The sequence below is a fragment of the Pelodiscus sinensis genome, unplaced genomic scaffold (genome assembly GCF_049634645.1).
Source record: "Pelodiscus sinensis isolate JC-2024 unplaced genomic scaffold, ASM4963464v1 ctg157, whole genome shotgun sequence".
NCBI lineage: Eukaryota > Metazoa > Chordata > Testudines > Trionychidae > Pelodiscus > Pelodiscus sinensis.
The window spans coordinates 17581-40838 of record NW_027465951.1 but is presented as its reverse complement, the minus strand read 5'-3'; the positions used below and the strand labels follow the sequence as shown (position 1 = coordinate 40838).

The 23258-nt window shown below is 67.3% G+C and overlaps 2 protein-coding genes across 2 annotated transcripts in view; both read left to right on the top strand.

Annotated features, from left to right (window-relative positions):
• Positions 1-23258, top strand: part of LOC142825326 (copine-9-like) — a gene marked incomplete at its 3' end in the record, with an annotated part of 39751 nt that overhangs the window by 6773 nt on the left and 9720 nt on the right. Inside the window, exons 2-5 of the mRNA XM_075917270.1 lie at positions 2101-2141; positions 6837-6883; positions 7498-7601; positions 19192-19231. Of these exons, the coding sequence (XP_075773385.1) occupies positions 2101-2141; positions 6837-6883; positions 7498-7601; positions 19192-19231 (232 nt within the window). The remainder of the gene's footprint in view (positions 1-2100; positions 2142-6836; positions 6884-7497; positions 7602-19191; positions 19232-23258) is intronic.
• On the top strand, positions 19772-22606 carry LOC142825325 (uncharacterized). Its single transcript, XM_075917267.1, has 2 exons — positions 19772-19776; positions 21497-22606. The coding sequence occupies exons 1-2, from the start codon at positions 19772-19774 to the stop codon at positions 22566-22568; spliced, it is 1077 nt and encodes a 358-aa protein (XP_075773382.1). The 3' UTR covers positions 22569-22606.

Here is a 23258-nt window from a genome sequence, read left to right as displayed (position 1 = left end):
CCTGCCCCACAGCGCCCCCGGCCAGGAAACCCCCCGCCAGTGCTCTGCCCCGCCCCACAGCACCCCCACCCGGGACCCCTACCACTCTGCCCCCTGCCCCACAGCGCCCCTGGCCAGGACCCCCCCTCCCTAGCCAGCACCCTACCCTGCCCCACAGCGCCCCCGGCTGGGACTCCCACTACCCTGCACCCCGCCCCACAGTGCCACCTGCTGAGAGCTCCCAACCAGTGCCCCAGCGCCCCCTGCTGGGACTGCATGTGGGCTGCAGTCATGCTCATTTCTTGCCTTTGCTTGTAGCACATGTGCTGCCTGGAGTGGTGGTGACTGGTGGGGGGCGGAGGGCAGGCTCCCCTTGCACCCTGGGCAGTCCCATTCCCACCAGGCCCCACAGAGCGGCCGTTTCCCCAGGCCTACGTCCAAACTGCAGGCTGCTTTCGGAAGAAGCTTTCCCAGAAGAGATCTCCCAAAAACGTCTTCCGAGAGAGCGTCCGTGCTGCCAGGCGCTTCGAAAAGCCGCCTGCTGCCGCGTCCATGCGGGACGGCCGCCCGCGCACGGGGGTGGGACTGCTCTGGGCAGAGCGGCCCCCGTGCCTCTTCCTCCTTCCTCTCCTTCCCCAAGAGCTCCTTCTCCCCCGCCCGCCCGCCCCGGCTTCCCCGAGAGCTCCCTCTCCCCCGCCCGCCCGCCCCGGCTTCCCCGAGAGCTCCCTCTCCCCCGCCCGCCCGCCCCGTCTTCCCCGAGAGCTCCCTCTCCCCCGCCCGCCCCGGCTTCCCCGAGAGCTCCCTCTCCCCCTCTCCGCCCACCCCGGCTTCCCCGAGAGCTCCCTCTCCCCCACCCGCCCCGTCTTCCCCGAGAGCTCCCTCTCCCCCTCCCCGCCCGCCCCGGCTTCCCCAAGAGCTCCCTCTCCTCCGCCCGCCCGCCCCGTCTTCCCCGAGAGCTCCCTCTCCCCCGCCCGCCCGCCCCGTCTTCCCCGAGAGCTCCCTCTCCCCCGCCCGCCCCAGCTTCCCCGAGAGCTCCCTCTCCCCCGCCTGCCCGCCCCATCTTCCCCGAGAGCTCCCTCTTCCCCTCTCCGCCCACCCCGGCTTCCCCGAGAGCTCCCTCTCCCCCACCCGCCCCGTCTTCCCCGAGAGCTCCCTCTCCCCCTCCCCGCCCGCCCCGGCTTCCCCGAGAGCTCCCTCTCCTCCGCCCGCCCGCCCCGTCTTCCCCGAGAGCTCCCTCTCCCCCATCACCTCTTCCCCGAGAGCTCCCGCTCCCCCTTCCCGTCTTCCCCGAGAGCTCCCGCTCCCCCGTCCCGTCTTCCCCGAGAGCTCCCCCTCCCCCTCCGCCCCCTCTTCCCCCGAGAGCTCCCTCTCCCCCCGTCCCGTCTTCCCCAAGAGCTCCCTGTCTCCCCTGTCCCGTCTTCCCCGAGAGCTCCCGCTCCCCCCCTCCCTGCCGTTTTGCGGATGACCTCTCTTGGGAAAAGGCTTCTCCCTCACAGAAAGGGGGTTACCACCACCAGAGCCCCTGCTGTTTGCATGAACTTTTGGAAGCCGGAGGCTGCAGGGTGGACGTAACCCAGGTGTGTCCAACAAAACTGTGTGGCGTGAACATGCCCCCAGAGGCAGACAGGCTGTTTGAGGGGAGGGAGCCGAGCCGCCTACTCACCGGGGCTGCATTAGGGCCCCCCCAGCTGATCACTGGCTGCCTGGGGCACTGAGTCCCCTCTGCCCCCCCCCCCCCCCCCGCACCCAGGCCAGCTGCAGGGGGCGGCTGGCGGCAGGAATACTTTTGGTTCCTGGAGGAGGCACTGCACAGGTGCCATGGCAGCAAGGAGAGGTGGGGCTGGGGGCGAGGCCGGCCCGTTGGCGCTTTGGGGAGGGTGCTGGCTTTGCCTCCCGGCCGGGGACCCCACACCTGAGGTCCAGAGAGGCTGCGTGGTCCTGGGTGTGGCGCTCGCTGCCTGAGGGGAGGGAGGGAGGGGCCAGGCCCCAGGCTTTGGGGGCTGCAAGCTGGGGAGTAGTTTGAGCCCCACCAGTGCCAGGATCATAGACCCCAGCCCCCCTCTGCCGCGTGGGGTGAGTTTCCAGCCAGGCTCATGTCCATCCGTCTGTCTGTCTCCCCAGGAACCTGCTGGACATGGACACCTTCTCTAAGTCTGACCCCGGTACGTGTGGGGAGGGGCGCTGAGTGCGGGATGGAGAGCCGGCTGCACGGGCCAGCTCCACCCAGCCCTGTCATAGGGGCCGGTGTGCAGTGTGTGCATGCAGTGTGGGGCAGGGTAATGGTGGGGGGGTGCGAGCAAAGTGCAGGGTGTGTGTGCGTGCGTGCGTGCGTTGCAGGTGGGGGGGTGCATGCAGTGCAGGGGACTGGAGGTGTGTTCGCAGGGGGGATGTGTGGGGTGTGTGTGCACAGTGTGGGGGTGCAGGGGTGTGTGTGATCTGTAGTGTATGCTTGGGGTGCTCTGTGCCGCGGGGCGGCGTATATGCAGTGGGCATGCTTAGTGCGGTGCACAGGGTGTGTGGGGTGTGTGTGCATGCACAGTGTGGGGGTGCAGGGTGTGTGTGTGATCTGTAGTGTATGCTTGGGGTGCTCTGTGCCGCGGGGCGGCGTATATGCAGTGGGCATGCTTAGTGCGGTGCACAGGGTGTGTGGGGTGTGTGTGCATGCACAGTGTGGAGGTGCAGGGGGGGTGTGTGATCTGTAGTGTATGCTTGGGGTGCTCTGTGCCGCGGGGCGGCGTATATGCAGTGGGCATGCTTAGTGCGGTGCACAGGATGTGTGGGGTGTGTGTGCATGCACAGTGTGGAGGTGCAGGGGGGTGTGTGTGATCTGTAGTGTATGCTTGGGGTGCTCTGTGCCGCGGGGCGGCGTATATGCAGTGGGCATGCTTAGTGCGGTGCACAGGGCGTGTGGAGTGTGTGTGCATGCTTAGTGCGGTGCACAGGGCGTGTGGGGTGTGTGTGCATGCTTAGTGCGGTGCACAGGGCGTGCGGGGTGTGTGTGCATGCTTAGTGCGGTGCACAGGGCGTGCGGGGTGTGTGTGCATGCTTAGTGCGGTGCACAGGGCGTGCGGGGTGTGTGTGCATGCTTAGTGCGGTGCACAGGGCGTGCGGGGTGTGTGTGCATGCTTAGTGCGGTGCACAGGGCGTGCGGGGTGTGTGTGCATGCTTAGTGCGGTGCACAGGGCGTGCGGGGGTGTGTGTGCATGCTTAGTGCGGTGCACAGGGCGTGCGGGGTGCGTGTGCATGCTTAGTGCGGTGCACAGGGCGTGCGGGGTGCGTGTGCATGCTTAGTGCGGTGCACAGGGCGTGCGGGGTGCGTGTGCATGCTTAGTGCGGTGCACAGGGCGTGCGGGGTGCGTGTGCATGCTTAGTGCGGTGCACAGGGCGTGCGGGGTGCGTGTGCATGCTTAGTGCGGTGCACAGGGCGTGCGGGGTGCGTGTGCATGCTTAGTGCGGTGCACAGGGCGTGCGGGGTGCGTGTGCATGCTTAGTGCGGTGCACAGGGCGTGCGGGGTGCGTGTGCATGCTTAGTGCGGTGCACAGGGCGTGCGGGGTGCGTGTGCATGCTTAGTGCGGTGCACAGGGCGTGCGGGGGTGTGTGTGCATGCTTAGTGCGGTGCACAGGGCGTGCGGGGGTGTGTGTGCATGCTTAGTGCGGTGCACAGGGCGTGCGGGGTGTGTGTGCATGCTTAGTGCGGTGCACAGGGCGTGCGGGGTGTGTGTGCATGCTTAGTGCGGTGCACAGGGCGTGCGGGGTGTGTGTGCATGCTTAGTGCGGTGCACAGGGCGTGCGGGGGTGTGTGTGCATGCTTAGTGCGGTGCACAGGGCGTGCGGGGTGTGTGTGCATGCTTAGTGCGGTGCACAGGGCGTGTGCATGGCAAGGACAGGGTTCAGCACCACAGGGCATGCAAGGTTCATGTGTATGTGCAGTGTGACGCATAAGGGATGCCTGCCTTGTGCAGTGCAAGGCGTGTGCATGCCGGGGGCAGGAGTGCAAGATGGCTGCAAGCCGTGAGCTGAGGAGTGGGCTGGTGTCCATGAGATGTGCATGTGCGAGGAGTGCCCATATGGGGTGCGCAAGTGTGCATGCAGCATATGGGCAAAGTTGGGGTGTGTATATGCAGGGTGTGGAAGTGCAGAGGGGTGTGAGGTCTGCAAGCAGTGGCACAAACATATGAACGTGAAGTCTGTGTGTACAAAGTGTGATGTGCTAGGTGTGCATGCACACAGAGGGGTGCATGGTGGGTGTGCACAGTGGGAGCTGTTTGTGTGAGACGTGCGGTGGGATGGGGTGTTGGGGTGCAGTGAGGGACACGCGGTGGGATGGGGGTGTCGGGGTGCAGTGAGGGACACGCGGTGGGATGGGGGTGTCTGGGGGTGCAGTGAGGGACACGCGGTGGGATGGCGGTGTCGGGGTGCAGTGAGGGACACGCGGTGGGATGGGGGTGTCGGGGTGCAGTGAGGGACACGCGGTGGGATGGGGGTGTCGGGGGGTGCAGTGAGGGACACGCGGTGGGATGGGGGTGTCGGGGTGCAGTGAGGGACACGCGGTGGGATGGGGGTGTCTGGGGGTGCAGTGAGGGACACGCGGTGGGATGAGGGTGTCGGGGTGCAGTGAGGGACACGCGGTGGGATGGGGGTGTCGGGCTGCAGTGAGTGACACGCGGTGGGATGGGGGTGTCGGGGTGCAGTGAGGGACACGTGGTGGGATGGGGTGTCTGGGGGTGCAGTGAGGGACACGCGGTGGGATGGCGGTGTCGGGGTGCAGTGAGGGACACGCGGTGGGATAGGGGTGTCGGGGTGCAGTGAGGGACACGCGGTGGGATGGGGGTGTCTGGGGGTGCAGTGAGGGACACGCGGTGGGATGGGGGTGTCGGGGTGCAGTGAGGGACACGCGGTGGGATGGGGGTGTCTGGGGGTGCAGTGAGGGACACGCGGTGGGATGAGGGTGTCGGGGTGCAGTGAGGGACACGCGGTGGGATGGGGGTGTCGGGCTGCAGTGAGTGACACGCGGTGGGATGGGGGTGTCGGGGTGCAGTGAGGGACACGTGGTGGGATGGGGGTGTCTGGGGGTGCAGTGAGTGACACGCGGTGGGATGGGGGTGTCGGGGTGCAGTGAGGGACACGCGGTGGGATGGGAGTGTCGGGGTGCAGTGAGGGACACGCGGTGGGATGAGGGTGTCGGGGTGCAGTGAGGGACACGCGGTGGGATGGGGGTGTCGGGCTGCAGTGAGGGAGACGCGGTGGGATGTGGGTGTCGGGGTGCAGTGAGGGACACGTGGTGGGATGGGGGTGTCTGGGGGTGCAGTGAGGGACACGCGGTGGGATGGGGGTGTCGGGGTGCAGTGAGGGACACGTGGTGGGATAGGGGTGTCTGGGGGTGCAGTGAGTGACACGCGGTGGGATGGGGGTGTCGGGGTGCAGTGAGGGACACGCGGTGGGATGGGGGTGTCGGGGGTGCAGTGAGGGACACGCGGTGGGATGGGGGTGTCTGGGGGTGCAGTGAGGGACACGTGGTGGGATGGGGGTGTCTGGGGGTGCAGTGAGTGACACGCGGTGGGATGGGGGTGTCGGGGTGCAGTGAGGGACACGCGGTGGGATGGGGGTGTCTGGGGGTGCAGTGAGGGACACGCGGTGGGATGGGGGTGTCGGGGTGCAGTGAGGGACACGTGGTGGGATGGGGGTGTCTGGGGGTGCAGTGAGTGACACGCGGTGGGATGGGGGTGTCGGGGTGCAGTGAGGGACACGCGGTGGGATGGGGGTGTCTGGGGGTGCAGTGAGGGACACGTGGTGGGATGGGGGTGTCTGGGGGTGCAGTGAGTGACACGCGGTGGGATGGGGGTGTCGGGGTGCAGTGAGGGACACGCGGTGGGATGGGGGTGTCGGGCTGCAGTGAGGGACACGCGGTGGGATGGGGGTGTCTGGGGGTGCAGTGAGGGACACGCGGTGGGATGGGGGTGTCGGGGTGCAGTGAGGGACACGCGGTGGGATGGGGGTGTCTGGGGGTGCAGTGAGGGACACGCGGTGGGATGGGGGTGTCGGGGTGCAGTGAGGGACACGCGGTGGGATGGGGGTGTCGGGCTGCAGTGAGGGACACGCGGTGGGATGGGGGTGTCTGGGGGTGCAGTGAGTGACACGCGGTGGGATGGGGGTGTCGGGGTGCAGTGAGGGACACGCGGTGGGATGGGGGTGTCGGGGTGCAGTGAGGGACACGCGGTGGGATGGGGGTGTCTGGGGGTGCAGTGAGGGACACGCGGTGGGATGGGGGTGTCGGGCTGCAGTGAGGGACACGCAGTGGGATGGGGGTGTCTGGGGGTGCAGTGAGGGACACGCGGTGGGATGGGGGTGTCGGGGTGCAGTGAGGGACACGCGGTGGGATGGGGGTGTCGGGGTGCAGTGAGGGACACGCGGTGGGATGGGGGTGTCGGGCTGCAGTGAGGGACACGCGGTGGGATGGGGGTGTCTGGGGGTGCAGTGAGTGACACGCGGTGGGATGGGGGTGTCGGGGTGCAGTGAGGGACACGCGGTGGGATGGGGGTGTCGGGCTGCAGTGAGGGACACGCGGTGGGATGGGGGTGTTTGGGGGTGCAGTGAGGGACACGCGGTGGGATGGGGGTGTCGGGCTGCAGTGAGGGACACGCGGTGGGATGGGGGTGTCGGGCTGCAGTGAGGGACACGCGGTGGGATAGGGGTGTCTGGGGGTGCAGTGAGGGACACGCGGTGGGATGGGGGTGTCGGGGTGCAGTGAGGGACACGCGGTGGGATGGGGGTGTCGGGGTGCAGTGAGGGACATGCAATGGGATGGGGGTGTCTAGTGCAGAGGTGGTGTTTTAACCCCGTGTTCTCCTGTCTGCAGTGGTGGTTCTGTACGTCCAGGGCAGCGGCAGCAAGGAATGGAGGGAGGTGAGTGCCCAGTGCCAGCGGGCTGGGGCCCTTCCGGGACTGGGAGAGGTGCCCGGCCCCGCTGCCCGTTTGCTCGTCCGGCCTGCGCCCCCCTCGGAGCTCTGGTGGCTGAGTCTGGCAGGGAGCCCGGGGCCAGGGAGATGCCTGAGCCTGGCTCCGCCCTGGCTCCCCGCAGCTCAGAGCCTGGCCTGCACCCGGCACCAGACGGGCCCACTGCCGCGGGTTCCTGGCAGAGCCTGGGCCCTCTGCCAGCCAGGGCAGCTCCCGGCTCGGCTGCCTGGCGTCTGGGGGCCCCTGCTGGGCTGGGTCCCCTTCGGGGCGCGGGTCAGGGCTCTGCGAGCCGCCCGGACGCCGGTTCCAGCCCTCGGCCAGGCAGGGAGCAGCCAGGCGGGCCCAACGACCGGAGCCGGGACAGCACTTGCTGCGCTCGCCGGTCACGTGTCCCTGCCCTGGGCCAGGCCCCCGCGGCGGGTCCCCCCCTAATCCCTGCTCTGCTCCCCCGGCCCATATGGCCGCCGGCTCCTGCGCTAATGAGCCGGCTCTGTGCTGGCCTTAATCCCAGCCAGCTGCCTCGCGAATTCCCCAGGGCCCTGCTCACCCCGCTCTCCCCTCAGTGTGGGCGCACCGAAGTGATTGACAACACCCTGAACCCCGACTTCGTCCGCAAGTTCCTCCTGGACTATTTCTTCGAGGAGAAGCAGAACCTGCGCTTTGACGTGTGAGCGAGACCTGGCTCCCAGCCCCTCCCCCACCCTGCCTTGGCTTCCCCCTTCCGCTCCCCTCCCCCGCCCTGCCTCAGCTTCCCTGACTCTAGCTCTGCTCTGCCCACCTTTGCTCCCCCTCCCCCATCCTACCTCGCCTCCCCCCACCCAGTCCCCCTCTTCCCTGCCCTGCCTCAGCTCTTCCCCTCTGTGACGGCGCGTTGGGGTTCCCCCGCCTCCTGCACCCCCGTAATGGCATGAACAGACTCCGCCAGCCAGTAGAACAGAGGTGGTTTATTGCTTCTCCAGGGTACAGCACAGCACAGATGTAACCTGGTTCCAAGGCAGGCCTAGGAAGCCTCAGCCCCCTTGAGATGGGGGGGGAGGGGTTCTCGGCTTCTAAACCCCCCAGCCTGTTGCTGAGGCTGCTTCCTCCATGTTCCCAGACAGACACTAACTCTCTTCCAGCCCTGCCCCCCGGCCAGGGCAGCATCCACCTTCCTTTGTTCCTCTCCATGGGGGGTAGCTGGTCAGACAGATTGAGACACCCTTTGCATAGTGACTCATCGCCTGTCTTGCTCCGTGGTGCTACAGACAGTGGCCAGTGAGTTAGCAAGTTCCCCCCCCACTACATCACAGTTCTCCCCCCTCTGAGAGCGAACTGAGCAGGGTCACTCTGCTCGTGACCTAGGGAAGTTCGGGTCCTCTGCGGGGGAACCCGCCCTGGGGACATGGGTGCTCCCCTTGACTCGGGCCGGCCGTGGCGAGGCCCCACATGAATTGGCTTCCCTCTGTCCACTCGCTGCCCGCTCCAGGGCGACTGGCGCAGGCCTGTCCTCGGGGGTCACACCCACCCTTCCGCTGGCCTTGATCTCTGGCCAGGGTCTCTCGGGCTGGGGCCATGAGCCCAGCGAGCCTTCTCTGGACAGCCAGGGTGGCTTCCACCCCCGACGCTCCATCCAGGGAGGTCTTCCCCTCCCATAACTCTCTCAGCGAGCCCAGAGGCTCCTCCATACGGGGTAGGGACCCGCAAGCCCCTTTCCTCCTGTCTTGGGCCTTCCCGCCCCTCTGGCAGGAGTCACAGGACCGGCAGTACCGCCGCACGGCTGTAAAGATTCCCGGCCAATAGAAGTGTTGGAGCAGCCTCAGCCGGGTGCTCCGGATCCCCCGGTGGCCCCCAACGGGGACGTCGTGGGCCAAATACAGCAGCTTGAGGTGATACTTTCGGGGGACGACCAGCTGCCGCTGGACCCCCCATGCCCTCGCCTTCCTGGGGGGGAGCCACTCACGGAACAGGAGCCCACGCTCCCGCAGGAATCTCTCCTGGCCACCTCTCCCCCGGGGCCGAGCTGCACGGAGGCCAGCCTGGTCCCTCAGCCTCTGCAAGGAGGGGTCTGCCTGCACCTCAGCCTGGAATTCAGCCGCTGAGGCAGGGATCGGGACCTGTCCCCCACCTTTGCCTAGGTCCGGAGTCCCAGCCTGGCTGGACCCCGTGTCCACTGGGATGGGACCCTGAGGACGCTGCCAGGAGTCCTTCCCTGGACCCACGTTGTCAGCCCCCCGCTGGCTCTGGCTCCGGCTCCGGGTGGTGACTGGAGCCCGCTGGGATTCCTGGGGCCACTCCTCTAGGTCACTCCCCATCAGCACCTCGGTGGGCAAGTGCGGGTGCACCCCCACTTCCTTGAGACCTTCCTTCGCCCCCCATTTCAGATGCACCCGGGCTACAGGCACCTTAAACGGGGACCCGTCTATGCCCTTCAGGGCCAGCTGGGGGTGGGGTAGTATCCGCTCCGGGGCCACTATGTCGGATCGGGCCAGAGTCACCTCCGCCCCCGGGGCCCAGAACCCCACCTTCCTTTGTTTCTCCCCATGGGGGGTAGCTGGTCAGACAGATTGAGACACCCTTTGCATAGTGACTCATCCCCTGTCTTGCTCCGTGGTGCTACAGACAGTGGCCAGTGAGTTAGCAAGTTACCCCCCACTACATCACACCCTCCCTCTGTTCACCCTTCCTGGGCCCCTCCCCTGCCCATCCCCAGCTTCCCCGCGTGGCTATGGGAGCCGCACTGGACTGGAGTCCCAGGGGCGCGTGGGGCTGCGTGGCTCCCGGCGTGGCAGCTCCGGACTGACGCCGCAGGGCGGGATGTGGGGCAGCTGTGTTGGGCTTGTGAGAAGCACCCGAGCTCTCCCCTAGGCCCCACTGCCCCGCCCCGCCCCACCTCACGTCTGTGCCCCCAGCATGCCCCCACCTCCGCGCCCCCACCCCACCCCGCCCCCACCGCGCCTCCACCCCCACCTCCGCCCCCACCTCCACGCCCCCAACCTGCCCCACCTCCACGCCCCCACCGCGCCCCACCTTTGCCCCCACCTTTGCCCCCACCGTGCCCCCACCCTGCCCCACCCCACCTCCGCGCCCCACCGCGCCCCCACCCTGCCCCACCTCCACACCCGCACCACACCTCCTCATGCCCCCCAGCACACCCCCACCTCCACACTTCCTCCTCCACACCTCCCCATGCCCCCAGCACACACCCACCTCTACATCCCCACCCACCCCCACCACTACACCTTCCCATCTTCCCCATCACACCCCACCTCCACACCCCTGTGACGGACTGGACCGGGTCTGGGCACAGCTGAGGGCGTCCGTTCAGGGCGAATTGCTCAACTTTGGGGCTCCTTACAGCCCCCAGACTGGTGACCTCTCCAAACAGGCCACAAACCAGTCCCACAGAGCGCTCCAGCCACCTGCCTGAAGCCTCCCGAGCAAAACCCCTCCGACACCCCAGCAATATCCGTGCCCCAGATGGCCCCGGGCCTCATACACAGGTGGGGGGTCCTAGCACCCAATCCCACCTACCCCGAACAAGTTCTGTCCGGTTCCAAGAAACCAGCCACAGATCCCTGGTCAATTTACCCTCTGGACCTTACCCACAAATCACGCTGGGCCAATCCTTTAGCATCTAAAACTAAAGGTTTATTATCACAAGAAAGAAAAGCCTGAGAGTGAGGTTGTTAAAGGACAGTACGTTACATGCACCGAATCTCCCAGTGCTCGATGCAGGCTCTAGCAGAGATGTTACAGCTGCTGGCTCAAAAGTCCTTGGTGCACATCCTACGCCAGGATGGGTCCACAGGTCTTCCTGGCTCGTGATTCCCTGCGAGGCCGCATCTGGGGTCAGAAGTGGAGCTGAAGACCAAGATGGAGTTGGCCACATGGCATCTTTATGCCTCCTTCCTGGTCTCTTCTTGGCCGCAGCGGGTCACCAGGCCAGCGGCCTGTCCCTGTGTCCCCTGCTGGCAGCCCCCAGGTATCCGTCCCCACTCTTGAGGGGTGTCCTTGGCCCATAGAGGGCCATTGTTCCAGAGCTTCACTCATCAGCATGTCCATAGGCTTTGCCCATCGCTCAGCCACACCCAGAGAAACAGCTGGTGCCCACACGAAGTGCTCACAGATCACACTAGCATGTACGGAATCAGAAGAAAGGAAGCTTCTATCTGCCCCCCCACATGGCCCCTGTACCGACCCTTGGGGCCAGCACCCCCCATGGGTGCAGCAGTGACCCAGCTGCTCCCCTCACAATCCAATAACGTGACACGCCCCCAGGCTCCCAGTGCTGTCGCTCCCCTTCCCCAGGCGGCGGGCGAGGCCTGTTGAACAGCAGCAGAGCCTGCGTCTCTCACTGCCCCCAGCCCCACACGGGCCGTGAGCGGCGCCGCCAGCGCCAGGGAGCAGCAGCCTGCCTGGGACGCCTCACCGGGGCGCACCTCTGGAACGCACACGGCATCCCTTCCAGGGAAAGGCGACACGCCGCGTTCGCTGAGACGGCTGTCGGGAAGCAGTTCGCATCTGCTGCATAAAGACACCCCCCCACACACATCCTGCGTGTGCATACACAGGCGCACGCCCACACGTCCTGCACACGCACACCCACACGTCCTGCACACGTACACATCCTGCACGCGCACACCCACACGTCCTGCACACGTACACGTCCTACACGCGCACACCCACACGTCCTGCACACGTACACGTCCTACACGCGCCCACCCACACGTCCTACACGCGCACGCCCACACGTCCTGCATACGTACACGTCCTGCACGCGCACGCCCACACGTCCTGCACACGTACACATCCTGCACGCGCACGCCCACATGTCCTGCACACGTACACGTCCTGCACGCGCACACCCACACGTCCTGCACGCGCACACCCGCACGTCCTGCACACGTACACGTCCTGCACGCGCACACCCACACGTCCTGCACACGTACACGTCCTACACGCGCACACCCACACGTCCTGCACACGTACACGTCCTACACGCGCCCACCCACACGTCCTACACGCGCACGCCCACACGTCCTGCATACGTACACGTCCTGCACGCGCACGCCCACACGTCCTGCACACGTACACATCCTGCACGCGCACGCCCACACGTCCTGCACACGTACACGTCCTGCACGCGCACACCCACACGTCCTGCACACGTACACGTCCTGCACGCGCACACCCACACGTCCTGCACACGTACACGTCCTACACGCGCCCACCCACACGTCCTACACGCGCACGCCCACACGTCCTGCATACGTACACGTCCTGCACGCGCACGCCCACACGTCCTGCACACGTACACATCCTGCACGCGCACGCCCACACGTCCTGCACACGTACACGTCCTGCACGCGCACACCCACACGTCCTGCACACGTACACGTCCTGCACGCGCACACCCACACGTCCTACACGCGCACGCCCACACGTCCTGCACACGTACACGTCCTGCACGCGCACGCCCACACGTCCTGCACACGTACACGTCCTGCACGCGCACGCCCACACGTCCTGCACACGTACACGTCCTGCACGCGCACGCCCACACGTCCTGCACACGTACACGTCCTGCACGCGCACGCCCACACGTCCTGCACACGTACACGTCCTGCACGCGCACGCCCACACGTCCTGCACACGTACACGTCCTGCACGCGCACACCCACACGTCCTGCACACGTACACGTCCTGCACGCGCACACCCACACGTCCTGCACACGTACACATCCTGCACGCGCACACCCACACGTCCTGCACGCGCACACCCACACGTCCTGCACACGTACACGTCCTGCACGCGCCCACCCACACGTCCTGCACACGTACACGTCCTGCACGCGCACACCCACACGTCCTGCACGCGCACACCCACACGTCCTGCACGCGCACACGTCCTACACGCGCCCACCCACACGTCCTGCACACGTACACGTCCTGCACGCGCACACCCACACGTCCTGCACACGTACACGTCCTACACGCGCCCACCCACACGTCCTGCACACGTACACGTCCTACACGCGCACACCCACATGTCCTGCACACGTACACGTCCTGCACGCGCACACCCACACGTCCTGCACACGTACACGTCCTACACGCGCCCGCCCACATGTCCTGCACACGTACACGTCCTGCACGCGCCCACCCACACGTCCTGCACACGTACACGTCCTGCACGCGCACGCCCACACGTCCTGCACACGTACACGTCCTGCACGCGCACGCCCACACGTCCTGCACACGTACACGTCCTGCATGTGCACGCCCACACGTCCTGCACGCGCACGCCCACACGTCCTGCACGCGCACGCCCACACGTCCTGCACACGTACACGTCCTACACGCGCCCGCCCACATGTCCTGCACACGTACACGTCCTGCACGCGCCCACCCACACGTCCTGCACACGTACACGTCCTGCACGCGCACGCCCACACGTCCTGCACACGTACACGTCCTGCATGTGCACGCCCACACGTCCTGCACGCGCACGCCCACACGTCCTGCACGCGCACACCCACACGTCCTGCACACGCACACGTCCTGCACGCGCACACCCCCTGCACACGTACACGTCCTGCACGCGCCCACCCACACGTCCTGCACGCGCACGCCCACATGTCCTGCACACGTACACGTCCTGCATGCGCACGCCCACACGTCCTGCACACCTACACGTCCTGCACACGTACACGTCCTGCACGTGCCCGCCCACACGTCCTGCACACGTACACGTCCTGCATGCGCACGCCCACACGTCCTGCACACGTACACGTCCTGCACGCGCACGCCCACACATCCTGCACACGTACACGTCCTGCACGCGCACGCCCACACGTCCTGCACGCGCACGCCCACACGTCCTGCATGCGCACACCCACACGTCCTGCACACGTACACGTCCTGCACGCGCACACCCACACGTCCTGCACACGTACACGTCCTACACGCGCCCACCCACACGTCCTGCACGCGCACACCCACACGTCCTGCACACGTACACATCCTGCACGCGCACACCCACACGTCCTGCACACGTACACGTCCTACACGCGCCCACCCACACGTCCTGCATGCGCACGCCCACACGTCCTGCACAAGTACACGTCCTGCATGCGCACGCCCACACGTCCTGCACACGTACACGTCCTGCACGTGTGCCCGCACACAGACGTCCTGCACGCACACACACACACGTCCTGCATGCGCACATGCAAACACAGAGGTCCTGCACGCGCGCCCGCACACACACACGTCGTGCACATGTACACGTCCTGCACACTCACGTGCACACACACGTCCTCCACACACACACACATGTCCTGCACATGCGCCCGCACACACAGACATCCTGCATGCACGTGTGCCCACACACAGAGGTCCTGCATGCACACATGCAAACACAGATGTCCTGTACACGCGCTAGCACACACACACGTCCTGCACGTGCATGCACACACGTCCTGCACGCGCACGCACACACGTCCTGCACACACGCACACACACACACACATGTCCTGCACACATGTCCTGCACATTCGCCCACACGCACAGACATCCTGCATGCACGTGCGCCCTCACACAGAGGTCCTGCATGCACATGCACATACACACACGTCCTGCACGCGCACACCCATACGTGTGCGCGCACATACATGTCCTGCACGTGCGCCTGCACACAGACATCCTGCATGCACATGTGCACACACACACGTCCTGCACGCTCATGCACACGTCCTGCAGATGGGGCACAGTTACCTGTCCGTGGTGGCTAGGCCAGGCTGACTGAGCGAAGAGTCGGGGTCCCTCTGAGGCTCCGCTGAGGCTTGCAGGACCGAACCCAGAGTCCCATGGCAAGAGCCCCCCTTCTTATCCACGTCCGTCCCGGTGGAGTCTGTGGGCTTTGCAGTGTCGTGCTGCCGTCCTCCGCCCTTGGGAGGTGCGAGTCTGCTCTCCAGAGTTCCCCTTTGCTGGGGAGTGTCAGGCTGCCCATCGGTGTCTCTCACTCTTGGGGGGTCTCTTCCTGTCTCCAGAGCTCTGTCAATGCTGCTGATTGCGTTCAGCCTCAGGCCAAGGGCTGTTCCCTGCTTATCTTCAAGGTTCCCACTTCTTGATCCCCTGGGCATCTGTCTGGCGGCCTGACTCCCACCCCTGCACTCGCACCGCTCACATGGGCAGAGCTGCAGATGCGATGAGTAGTCACTAGAAGACAGGACTTAGCTGGTGACACAGGCGAGGGGTGCAGTGCTAGCAGGGAGCACGGCCTAAGGAGCTGTGATCACTCAGCAGTGGGGAGTGAGTCTGGAACAGGGACACTCAGAGCAAGGAACAGGCTTTGTAGCACTTGACTAGTTGGAGAGGCTGAGAACAATCGGCACCTTCATTGTTGGGGTGGTTAAGTCACTAGGCTGTGGCTGGCCCTGTGCCAGCTGGTATCCCCATTCAGACCATCTGCATAAGAATGAAACTTGGGAATGAAGTGAAGTTCCAACCCTTCTCTGTGGCATTGGCCTGACTTGGAGAGCCCTTGGTCAGTGTCCAGGCAGGCGAGCGTCCCAGCCGGTTCACTCTTCCGCAGGGACCGGCCGGTCTGGCCCGGGGCGCAGATCGCATCCGGGGCCGGGCACACGTACACGAGCGCTGGGGCGCTGGCCGGTGTGGCGGCTCCAGTGATGGACTGGCCGGTGTAGCTGTGTGGGCAGAGCTGGCTCCAGGCTGCCTGCAGGGGCGATCCCGGCTGAGGATGATGGAGATGTGCTGCGTGGTGACTGGAAAGAATTGTCTGAGGCTAGGGCGGGGGAGGGGGGCAATCATTTTTGACCAGGGGCCACTTCAAACAAATTTTTGAAGCGGCCCTGGGCTACTCTGGAAGGGGCGGGGCCTAAGCCAGAAGGGGCGGGGCCAGGATGCTTCTGGGCTACCCCACCCACAGACCCTGATTGGCCTGGGGGGGAGCCCCTTTGTCCCCCCTTCCCACTAGGCACCCATGCCCCTGGCAGGGCAGGAAGAGGCTTTGCATGCTCGCCCCCCCGGGCGCTCCATGCTCCTGGCAGGCGGGGGTCGCTTCGCCCTGCCCTGCACAAGCGCACGGACTTGAAGTGCCGCGTGCTCCTTGCGGGGGGCCCCGGCCAATCAGGGCGTGGGGAGGGGAGCGCGTGACCCTGCGAGGAGCGTGCGGCGCGTCACGGCGCTGCCTGGTCCTGCCAGGGCCGGGGGAAGGGCTGTGCGCTCCCCCACCCCGGGATAGTGGATTGTCTGTAAGTAGGGTTGCCAGATGGTTTAACAAAAAATACCGACCCCCCTCCAGAAAAGGAAAAAATTCTGTTGCCCAGAAGAAGTGCCCAGGGCCGAAATACAGTCGCAGCCCCTATAATTTCTGGCCCGTTCTCTCCCCCGCCAGCCTCCCTTCCCGGACGCTGAGCCGGGAACCCCAGAAAATACCGGACGTTTCACATCTGCGGTACTTGCTGCATTCTTGTACCGGGCTGCCGGGTTCAACACCGGACACCTGGCAGGGAGGGTCGGCTGTGCCCCAAGGCCTGTGAGAGGGGGGTGCAGATTGCGGATGATGTGCTGAAGGGGTTAAGTTGGGGGCTGGAGGTGGGGACAAGTGGAATTCTGTTGTTTTCTCTTTGGGGCTTGTCTTGACGTATTTCCTGTCTGGGTTCTCCTCTGGCTCTGGCGAGCTGCTCTCCACTTCTCCGCTGGGTATTTCAGTGTTATTAATGCTCTGTATAGATCCCGTAGGTGTCTGTCTGTCTGTCTGTGGGATCGGAGCAAATCAGGTTTATTTTAGGACTTGGCTGGATACGCTAGATTGGGAAATGTGTCTGGAATGGAAGCTGGAGGCATGAAGGTAAGTGTAGCTGTTGGTGAGTTTCCGGTATAGGGTGGTGGAAATTTGTCCATTATTTAATTGCACTGTGGTGTCCAGGAAGTGGATTTCTCGTGTGGCCTGGTCCAGGCTGAGGCTGATGGTGGGGGGAAGTTGTTGAAATCCTTGTGGAATTCTTCCAGGGTCTTTTTCCTGTGGGTCCATATGATGAAGATGCCATGTAGCGTAAGTAGAGTAAGGTGTTAGGGGACGGGAGCTGAGGAAACGTTCTCAAGGCACGAGAGAGAAATAGAAGCCACAGAACTTCTGAGCAAGTCATTAGACATGAAATCGTTGTGTCTTACGCCCAATACTAACCAATGCGGAAATCGACATTTTTGCTACAACCTGGCTGCTGGGCAAACCCAGTCCATGGGGCAGCGCTGAGCTGCAGGCTCCTAGTAAAATCCAGTAACGCCCCACCCCCGCGGGAGGGGATGCCAGTAACATCCTCACGTCTGCCTCGGTCACTGCAGGTTCGAATCCAGCACTAGAACAATCGGTGTGTAACTGCAGCGGGTTATGAAACGTGCTTCATTGTGGTTAGGCTCATGGAGATAACACGATCGCCCAGCCCTTCGACCGCCCCAAGGCGAGAGCCCTAGCGCACTGGATCTTGCGCAGCGCGCTTCCCTGGGTCTTAGTGATCTTGCCAAGAGCTTAAGAAAATAGCAAAAGTCGCCAGACAAGCTCTGGCCAATGTTTGGAATCCAGTTACCATCCAGTCGATGTCGATGTTCATGTTCGCCATAGTGGAGGACTCTTGGCATTTAGCCATGGAAGCAATAGGGCAGCGTGCCTCAGTTTCCCTTTTAACACAGCATATTGTTTTCTGGAATGTCCTTCCTCACGTGAGAAGTTCCAAGACTAGGGAGAGGCCCCAGCTGTGCAATATCAGAATCGCAGGCGGCAGGGGCATTCCAAAGAGCGTGCGCGTTGGGCTCTGCACAGTCCTTGGTCTCAGCCGCACCAGCCATAGAGCACACCCACTGCACCTGGGCATTCCCGGGCCTGTTGCAGTCCCTCTGTGGCCCCAGGCCGGTGGAGTTCTGGCGAGTTTGCAGCTTCCCCTTGCAAAAGCGGGTGTTCTCCTTCCTCCCTGGCCGGTGGGCTCAGCCCTGGCGCCCACGAGGGCCATGGAGTCTTCCTCCCCCACTCCCTGGCGTGGGACTCTGGGCTGTATCCATGGCCCAGCAGGGCCTGGATATCCTGGGCAGAGAGCCCCAGTGCCAGCAGTTGGGCAGCAGGAGGCTGGGAGCGTAGGAGCCTGGTGGAGCCGGGGCCATGGCAACGCAGCAGCCAGGGGCGGAAATGGAGCCGGTGCCAGGCGGGGGCCAGCGGCAGGGACCTCCCTGGACTGGCGAAGCCCCGTGGTCAAGACTGGTCAGATCCCAGGGAGATCCAGCCTGTCACGTCCGCACAGACAGAGCTGATGCGTTTCCCGACTGCAGTGCCTCTGATTCCAGGGGAGCCGTTCTTCGGGCCTGCCAGTCAGTCCCCGGCGCGGCGCTGCAGGGTCCGGGCTGCGAGTGAGCCTGGCCGGGAACACGCCCCAGTCCGGCCAGCGCGCCCAAAGCCCCGTTTCTCGGCGGGGGCCCTGGGGAGGGACGCGCCAGATTCCACTTTGGGTGGGAGCGTGGCAGTTCTCCCGCCCACCCTCCGTGGAAAAGTCCCTGGCAGACCCGACCTCCCACGCCCAGGGGGGCCACGGCTTGGACTCAAGGACAGACGGGGCTGCTGGCCGGCGATCGTGCCGACCTCCCCCGTTCCTTGCGCCCAGCCCCGCAGAGCGACACGGACACCGGGCGGCTGCACAGGGCGAGCAGCTTCCCACTGCACAGCCCGTCCCTTGCACGGGCGCTCACAGCCGTCCCTTGCACGGGCGCTCACAGCCGTCCCTTGCACGGGCGCTCACAGCCGTCCCTTGCACGGGCGCTCACAGCCGTCACCAGAGCCGCCGTGGCTGCCGGCAACCGAGAGACGTGCACGGCCCCCTTGGCCGCCACCCTCCCACACCTGCCTTTCCCTCCCACCCACACCCGCAGCAACGGGGCAGGGGCAGCAGGGGGATGGGGGCAGAGGGGGGCAGGGGAAGGGGGCAACGGGAGCTGGGCAGCAATGGGGCAGGGGCAGCAGGGGGAGGGGGGCAGGACAGTGGAGGGGCAGGCAGAGGCTCCTCAGGCTGGCTTGTGAGATGGGCCCTGGCTGAAGTTGCCTGCGCCCAGGGCCCGGGGCAGAGCCTGCACGCGAGGGTCCAGCCTCCCAGTGTGTCCATGGAGACCCCCAGCGCTGGGACTCGGGGTGGCTGCCTGGGCCCGGCCCCGGCACAGCTCGTTCTGGGGGTGCCCTACAGGCCGCCACTAACGCCCCCCCTCCCTGCCCCCAGCTACAACGTGGACTCCAAGAGCGGCAACATCTCCAAGCACGTGAGTACGGACCTGCCCCTCGGCTTGGCCGGTCCCGGCTCTGCCCCTCCCCCACGGGCTGCCCCCCTGCGCCCTGCCCCTCCCCCACGCAGTGCGCCCTGCCCCTCCCCCACGGGCTGCCCCCCTGCGCCCTGCCCCTCCCCCACGCAGTGCGCCCTGCCCCTCCCCCACGGGCTGCCCCCCTGCGCCCTGCCCCTCCCCCACGCAGTGCGTCCTGCCCCTCCCCCACGGGCTGCCCCCCTGCGCCCTGCCCCTCCCCCATGGGCTGCCCCCCCTGCGCCCTGCCCCTCCCCCACGCAGGGCGCCCTCCCCCACGGGCTGCCCCCGCTGCGCTCTGCCCCTCCCCCACACGCTGCCCCCAGCTCTGCCCTTCCTGCCCTTGGCAGTGGTCCCCTGCTTCACTCTGCCCTCTGCTCTGATACCCCCCAGCTGCGCTCAGGCCTGTCTGTGTGGGGCCGGGCACCTGCGCCCCGTGCCCAGGAGAGGTGGGGACCGGGGGCCGGGAGCAGCGGCAGAGCCCCCCACTGCTCTCCAGCCGGAATGTGGCTGCGCTGAGAGTGGCTCTGGGGGCGAGGGGCCCCCATCACCGTGTGCGCCCAGGGGGGCTGTTCCAGTCACTCTGTGTCCCCCCAGCACGCGGCACAACTCCTGCCCCAGAGGCGGGGCTGCACCAGGCTGGGGGTGGGGTGTCTCGGCGGGGTAGGGTGAGGTGAGCGGGCTGGGAGCAGGAGAGGGGGGGTCAGGGCCCAGGAGCCCCCCCGAGGAGGCTGCCTGTGCCCACATCGGCCCCACGCTGGGAACCAGTGACCCTTCTACTCTACCGGCCGCCCGAGAGTCCCCTCTGGCTGCCGAGGGGGGTGCAGGTCGGGGACCCCCTGACTCCGTGTCTGCTCTGCTCTCTGCTGCCGGCCGCGGGCCACAGAAGGTAGGTGCCACCCGGGGCAGAAGGGCAAAGTGGAGCTGGGGGCTGGTTCTGGGCAGTGCCCCCGGGGGCCGGTTCTGGGCAGTGCCCCCCGGGGGCCGGTTCTGGGCAGTGCCCCCGGGGCCGGTTCTGGGCAGTGCCCCCGGGGGCCGGTTCTGGGCAGTGCCCCCCAGGGGCCGGTTCTGGGCAGTGCCCCCGGGGCCGGTTCTGGGCAGTGCCCCCGGGGGCCGGTTCTGGGCAGTGCCCCCCGGGGCCGGTTCTGGGCAGTGCCCCCCGGGGGCCGGTTCTGGGCAGTGCCCCCGGGGCCGGTTCTGGGCAGTGCCCCCCGGGGGCCGGTTCTGGGCAGTGCCCCCCGGGGGCCGGTTCTGGGCAGTGCCCCCCGGGGCCGGTTCTGGGCAGTGCCCCCCGGGGGCCGGTTCTGGGCAGTGCCCCCGGGGGCCGGTTCTGGGCAGTGCCCCCCGGGGCCGGTTCTGGGCAGTGCCCCCCGGGGGCCGGTTCTGGGCAGTGCCCCCGGGGGCCGGTTCTGGGCAGTGCCCCCCGGGGCCGGTTCTGGGCAGTGCCCCCCGGGGGCCGGTTCTGGGCAGTGCCCCCCGGGGGCCGGTTCTGGGCAGTGCCCCCCGGGGCCGGTTCTGGGCAGTGCCCCCCGGGGGCCGGTTCTGGGCAGTGCCCCCGGGGGCCGGTTCTGGGCAGTGCCCCCCGGGGGCCGGTTCTGGGCAGTGCCCCCCGGGGGCCGGTTCTGGGCAGTGCCCCCCGGGGGGCCGGTTCTGGGCAGTGCCCCCCGGGGCCGGTTCTGGGCAGTGCCCCCCGGGGGCCGGTTCTGGGCAGTGCCCCCGGGGGCCGGTTCTGGGCAGTGCCCCCCGGGGCCGGTTCTGGGCAGTGCCCCCCGGGGCCGGTTCTGGGCAGTGCCCCCCGGGGGCCGGTTCTGGGCAGTGCCCCCCGGGGCCGGTTCTGGGCAGTGCCCCCCGGGGGCAGGTTCTGGGCAGTGCCCCCCGGGGGCCGGTTCTGGGCAGTGCCCCCCGGGGGCCGGTTCTGGGCAGTGCCCCCGGGGGCCGGTTCTGGGCAGTGCCCCCCGGGGGCCGGTTCTGGGCAGTGCCCCCCGGGGGCCGGTTCTGGGCAGTGCCCCCGGGGCCGGTTCTGGGCAGTGCCCCCGGGGGCCGGTTCTGGGCAGTGCCCCCGGGGGCCGGTTCTGGGCAGTGCCCCCCGGGGGCCGGTTCTGGGCAGTGCCCCCCGGGGGCCGGTTCTGGGCAGTGCCCCCCGGGGGGCCGGTTCTGGGCAGTGCCCCCGGGGGCTGGTTCTGGGCAGTGCCCCCCGGGGGCCGGTTCTGGGCCAGGCTGACTCTCCAGGGCAGGGAAGCAGAACTGCGGAGAGGAGCTTCGGGGCGAGAGAACGGCCCTTCCCCCTCCTGGCTGGGCCAAGGCCATTGCTCCTGCCAGACCACAGAGGGCGGGGGTGGCTGCCAGCCATGCCCTTGCCTCCCAGTGGGGCACCCCACAGCATCTGCTCCTGGCTGCAGCACTGGCCTTACTCGGCAGCAAGCTCTGCCTGTGGGGGGTGGGCAAGAATCCAGCGCCACGGCCCGTCCAGCCCCGCGTCCCGCCAGCGCCGCGGCCCGTCCAGCCCCGCGTCCCGCCAGCGCCACGGCCCGTCCAGCCCCGCGTCCCGCCAGCGCCACGGCCCGTCCAGCCCCGCGTCCCGCCAGCGCCACGGCCCGTCCAGCCCCGCGTCCCGCCAGCGCCGCGGCCCGTCCAGCCCCGCGTCCCGCCAGCGCCGCGGCCCGTCCAGCCCCGCGTCCCGCCAGCGCCGCGGCCCGTCCAGCCCCGCGTCCCGCCAGCGCCACGGCCCGTCCAGCCCCGCGTCCCGCCAGCGCCACGGCCCGTCCAGCCCCGCGTCCCGCCAGCGCCACGGCCCGTCCAGCCCCGCGTCCCGCCAGCGCCGCGGCCCGTCCAGCCCCGCGTCCCGCCAGCGCCGCGGCCCGTCCAGCCCCGCGTCCCGCCAGCGCCGCGGCCCGTCCAGCCCCGCGTCCTGCCAGTGCCAGGCCAGGCCCAGAGGGAGGAGCAGAGCAAGCAGCCAGCGATCCCTGCCCACTTCTTGCAGCTGGTGGCACAGACTCGAGTCGCAGTCTGTCCTGCCCAACAGGCATTGTTGGCCCTTTCCCCTACAAGCTGCGCTAGCTCACGGTGTTTCTGCCCTCTACCCCGTCCCCTGGCGGGGAGGGCCACAGGCTGCCTGCGCAGCGCTGCCTTTGGGGCGTCCCAGATAAATTCCCCCCAGTGGCGGGGCATGGAGCTTCTTTGGTCTCAGCAAGATGTGGGGTGGTGGACGGAGGGGAGCTGTGCGGGGGAATGGGGTGGATTCGTGGAAACCCCAAACATGCTCTCAACCCATCTCCACTGCTCCGCCCGGTGCCACAGCTAGGGGGTCTGAGAGTGAACAGGGGCAGGGCCTTGGCTGGAAGGGGCGGGGCCAGGCCATCGGGGGGGGGGGGAGACAATGAGCAGGGGCGGGGCCTTGGCTGGAAGGGGCGGGGCCAGGCCATTCGGGGGGGGGGGAGAGGCAGTGAGCAGGCGCAGGGCCTTGGCTGGAAGGGGCGGGGCCAGGCCATCGGGGGGGGGGGACAATGAGCAGGGGCGGGGCCTTGGCTGGAAGGGGCGGGGCCAGGCCATTCGGGGGGGGGGGAGAGGCAGTGAGCAGGCGCAGGGCCTTGGCTGGAAGGGGCGGGGCAGTGAGCAGGGGCAGGGCCTTGGCTGGAAGGGGCGGGGGGGCAGTGAGCAGGGGCGGGGCCTTGGCTGGAAGGGGCGGGCCCAGGCCATCGAGGGGGGGGCAGTGAGCAGGGGCGGAGCCTTGGCTGGAAGAGCGGGGGGGGGGGCAGTGAGCAGGGGCGGGGCCTTGGCTGGAAGGGACGGGGGGGCAGTGAGCAGGGGCGGGGCCTTGGCTGGAAGGGGCGGGGGGGCAGTGAGCAGGGGCGGGGCCTTGGCTGGAAGGGGCGGGGGGGCAGTGAGCAGGGGTAGGGCCTTGGCTGGAAGGGGCGGGGGGGCAGTGAGCAGGGGCGGGGCCTTGGCTGGAAGGGGCGGGCCCAGGCCATCGAGGGGGAGGCAGTGAGCAGGG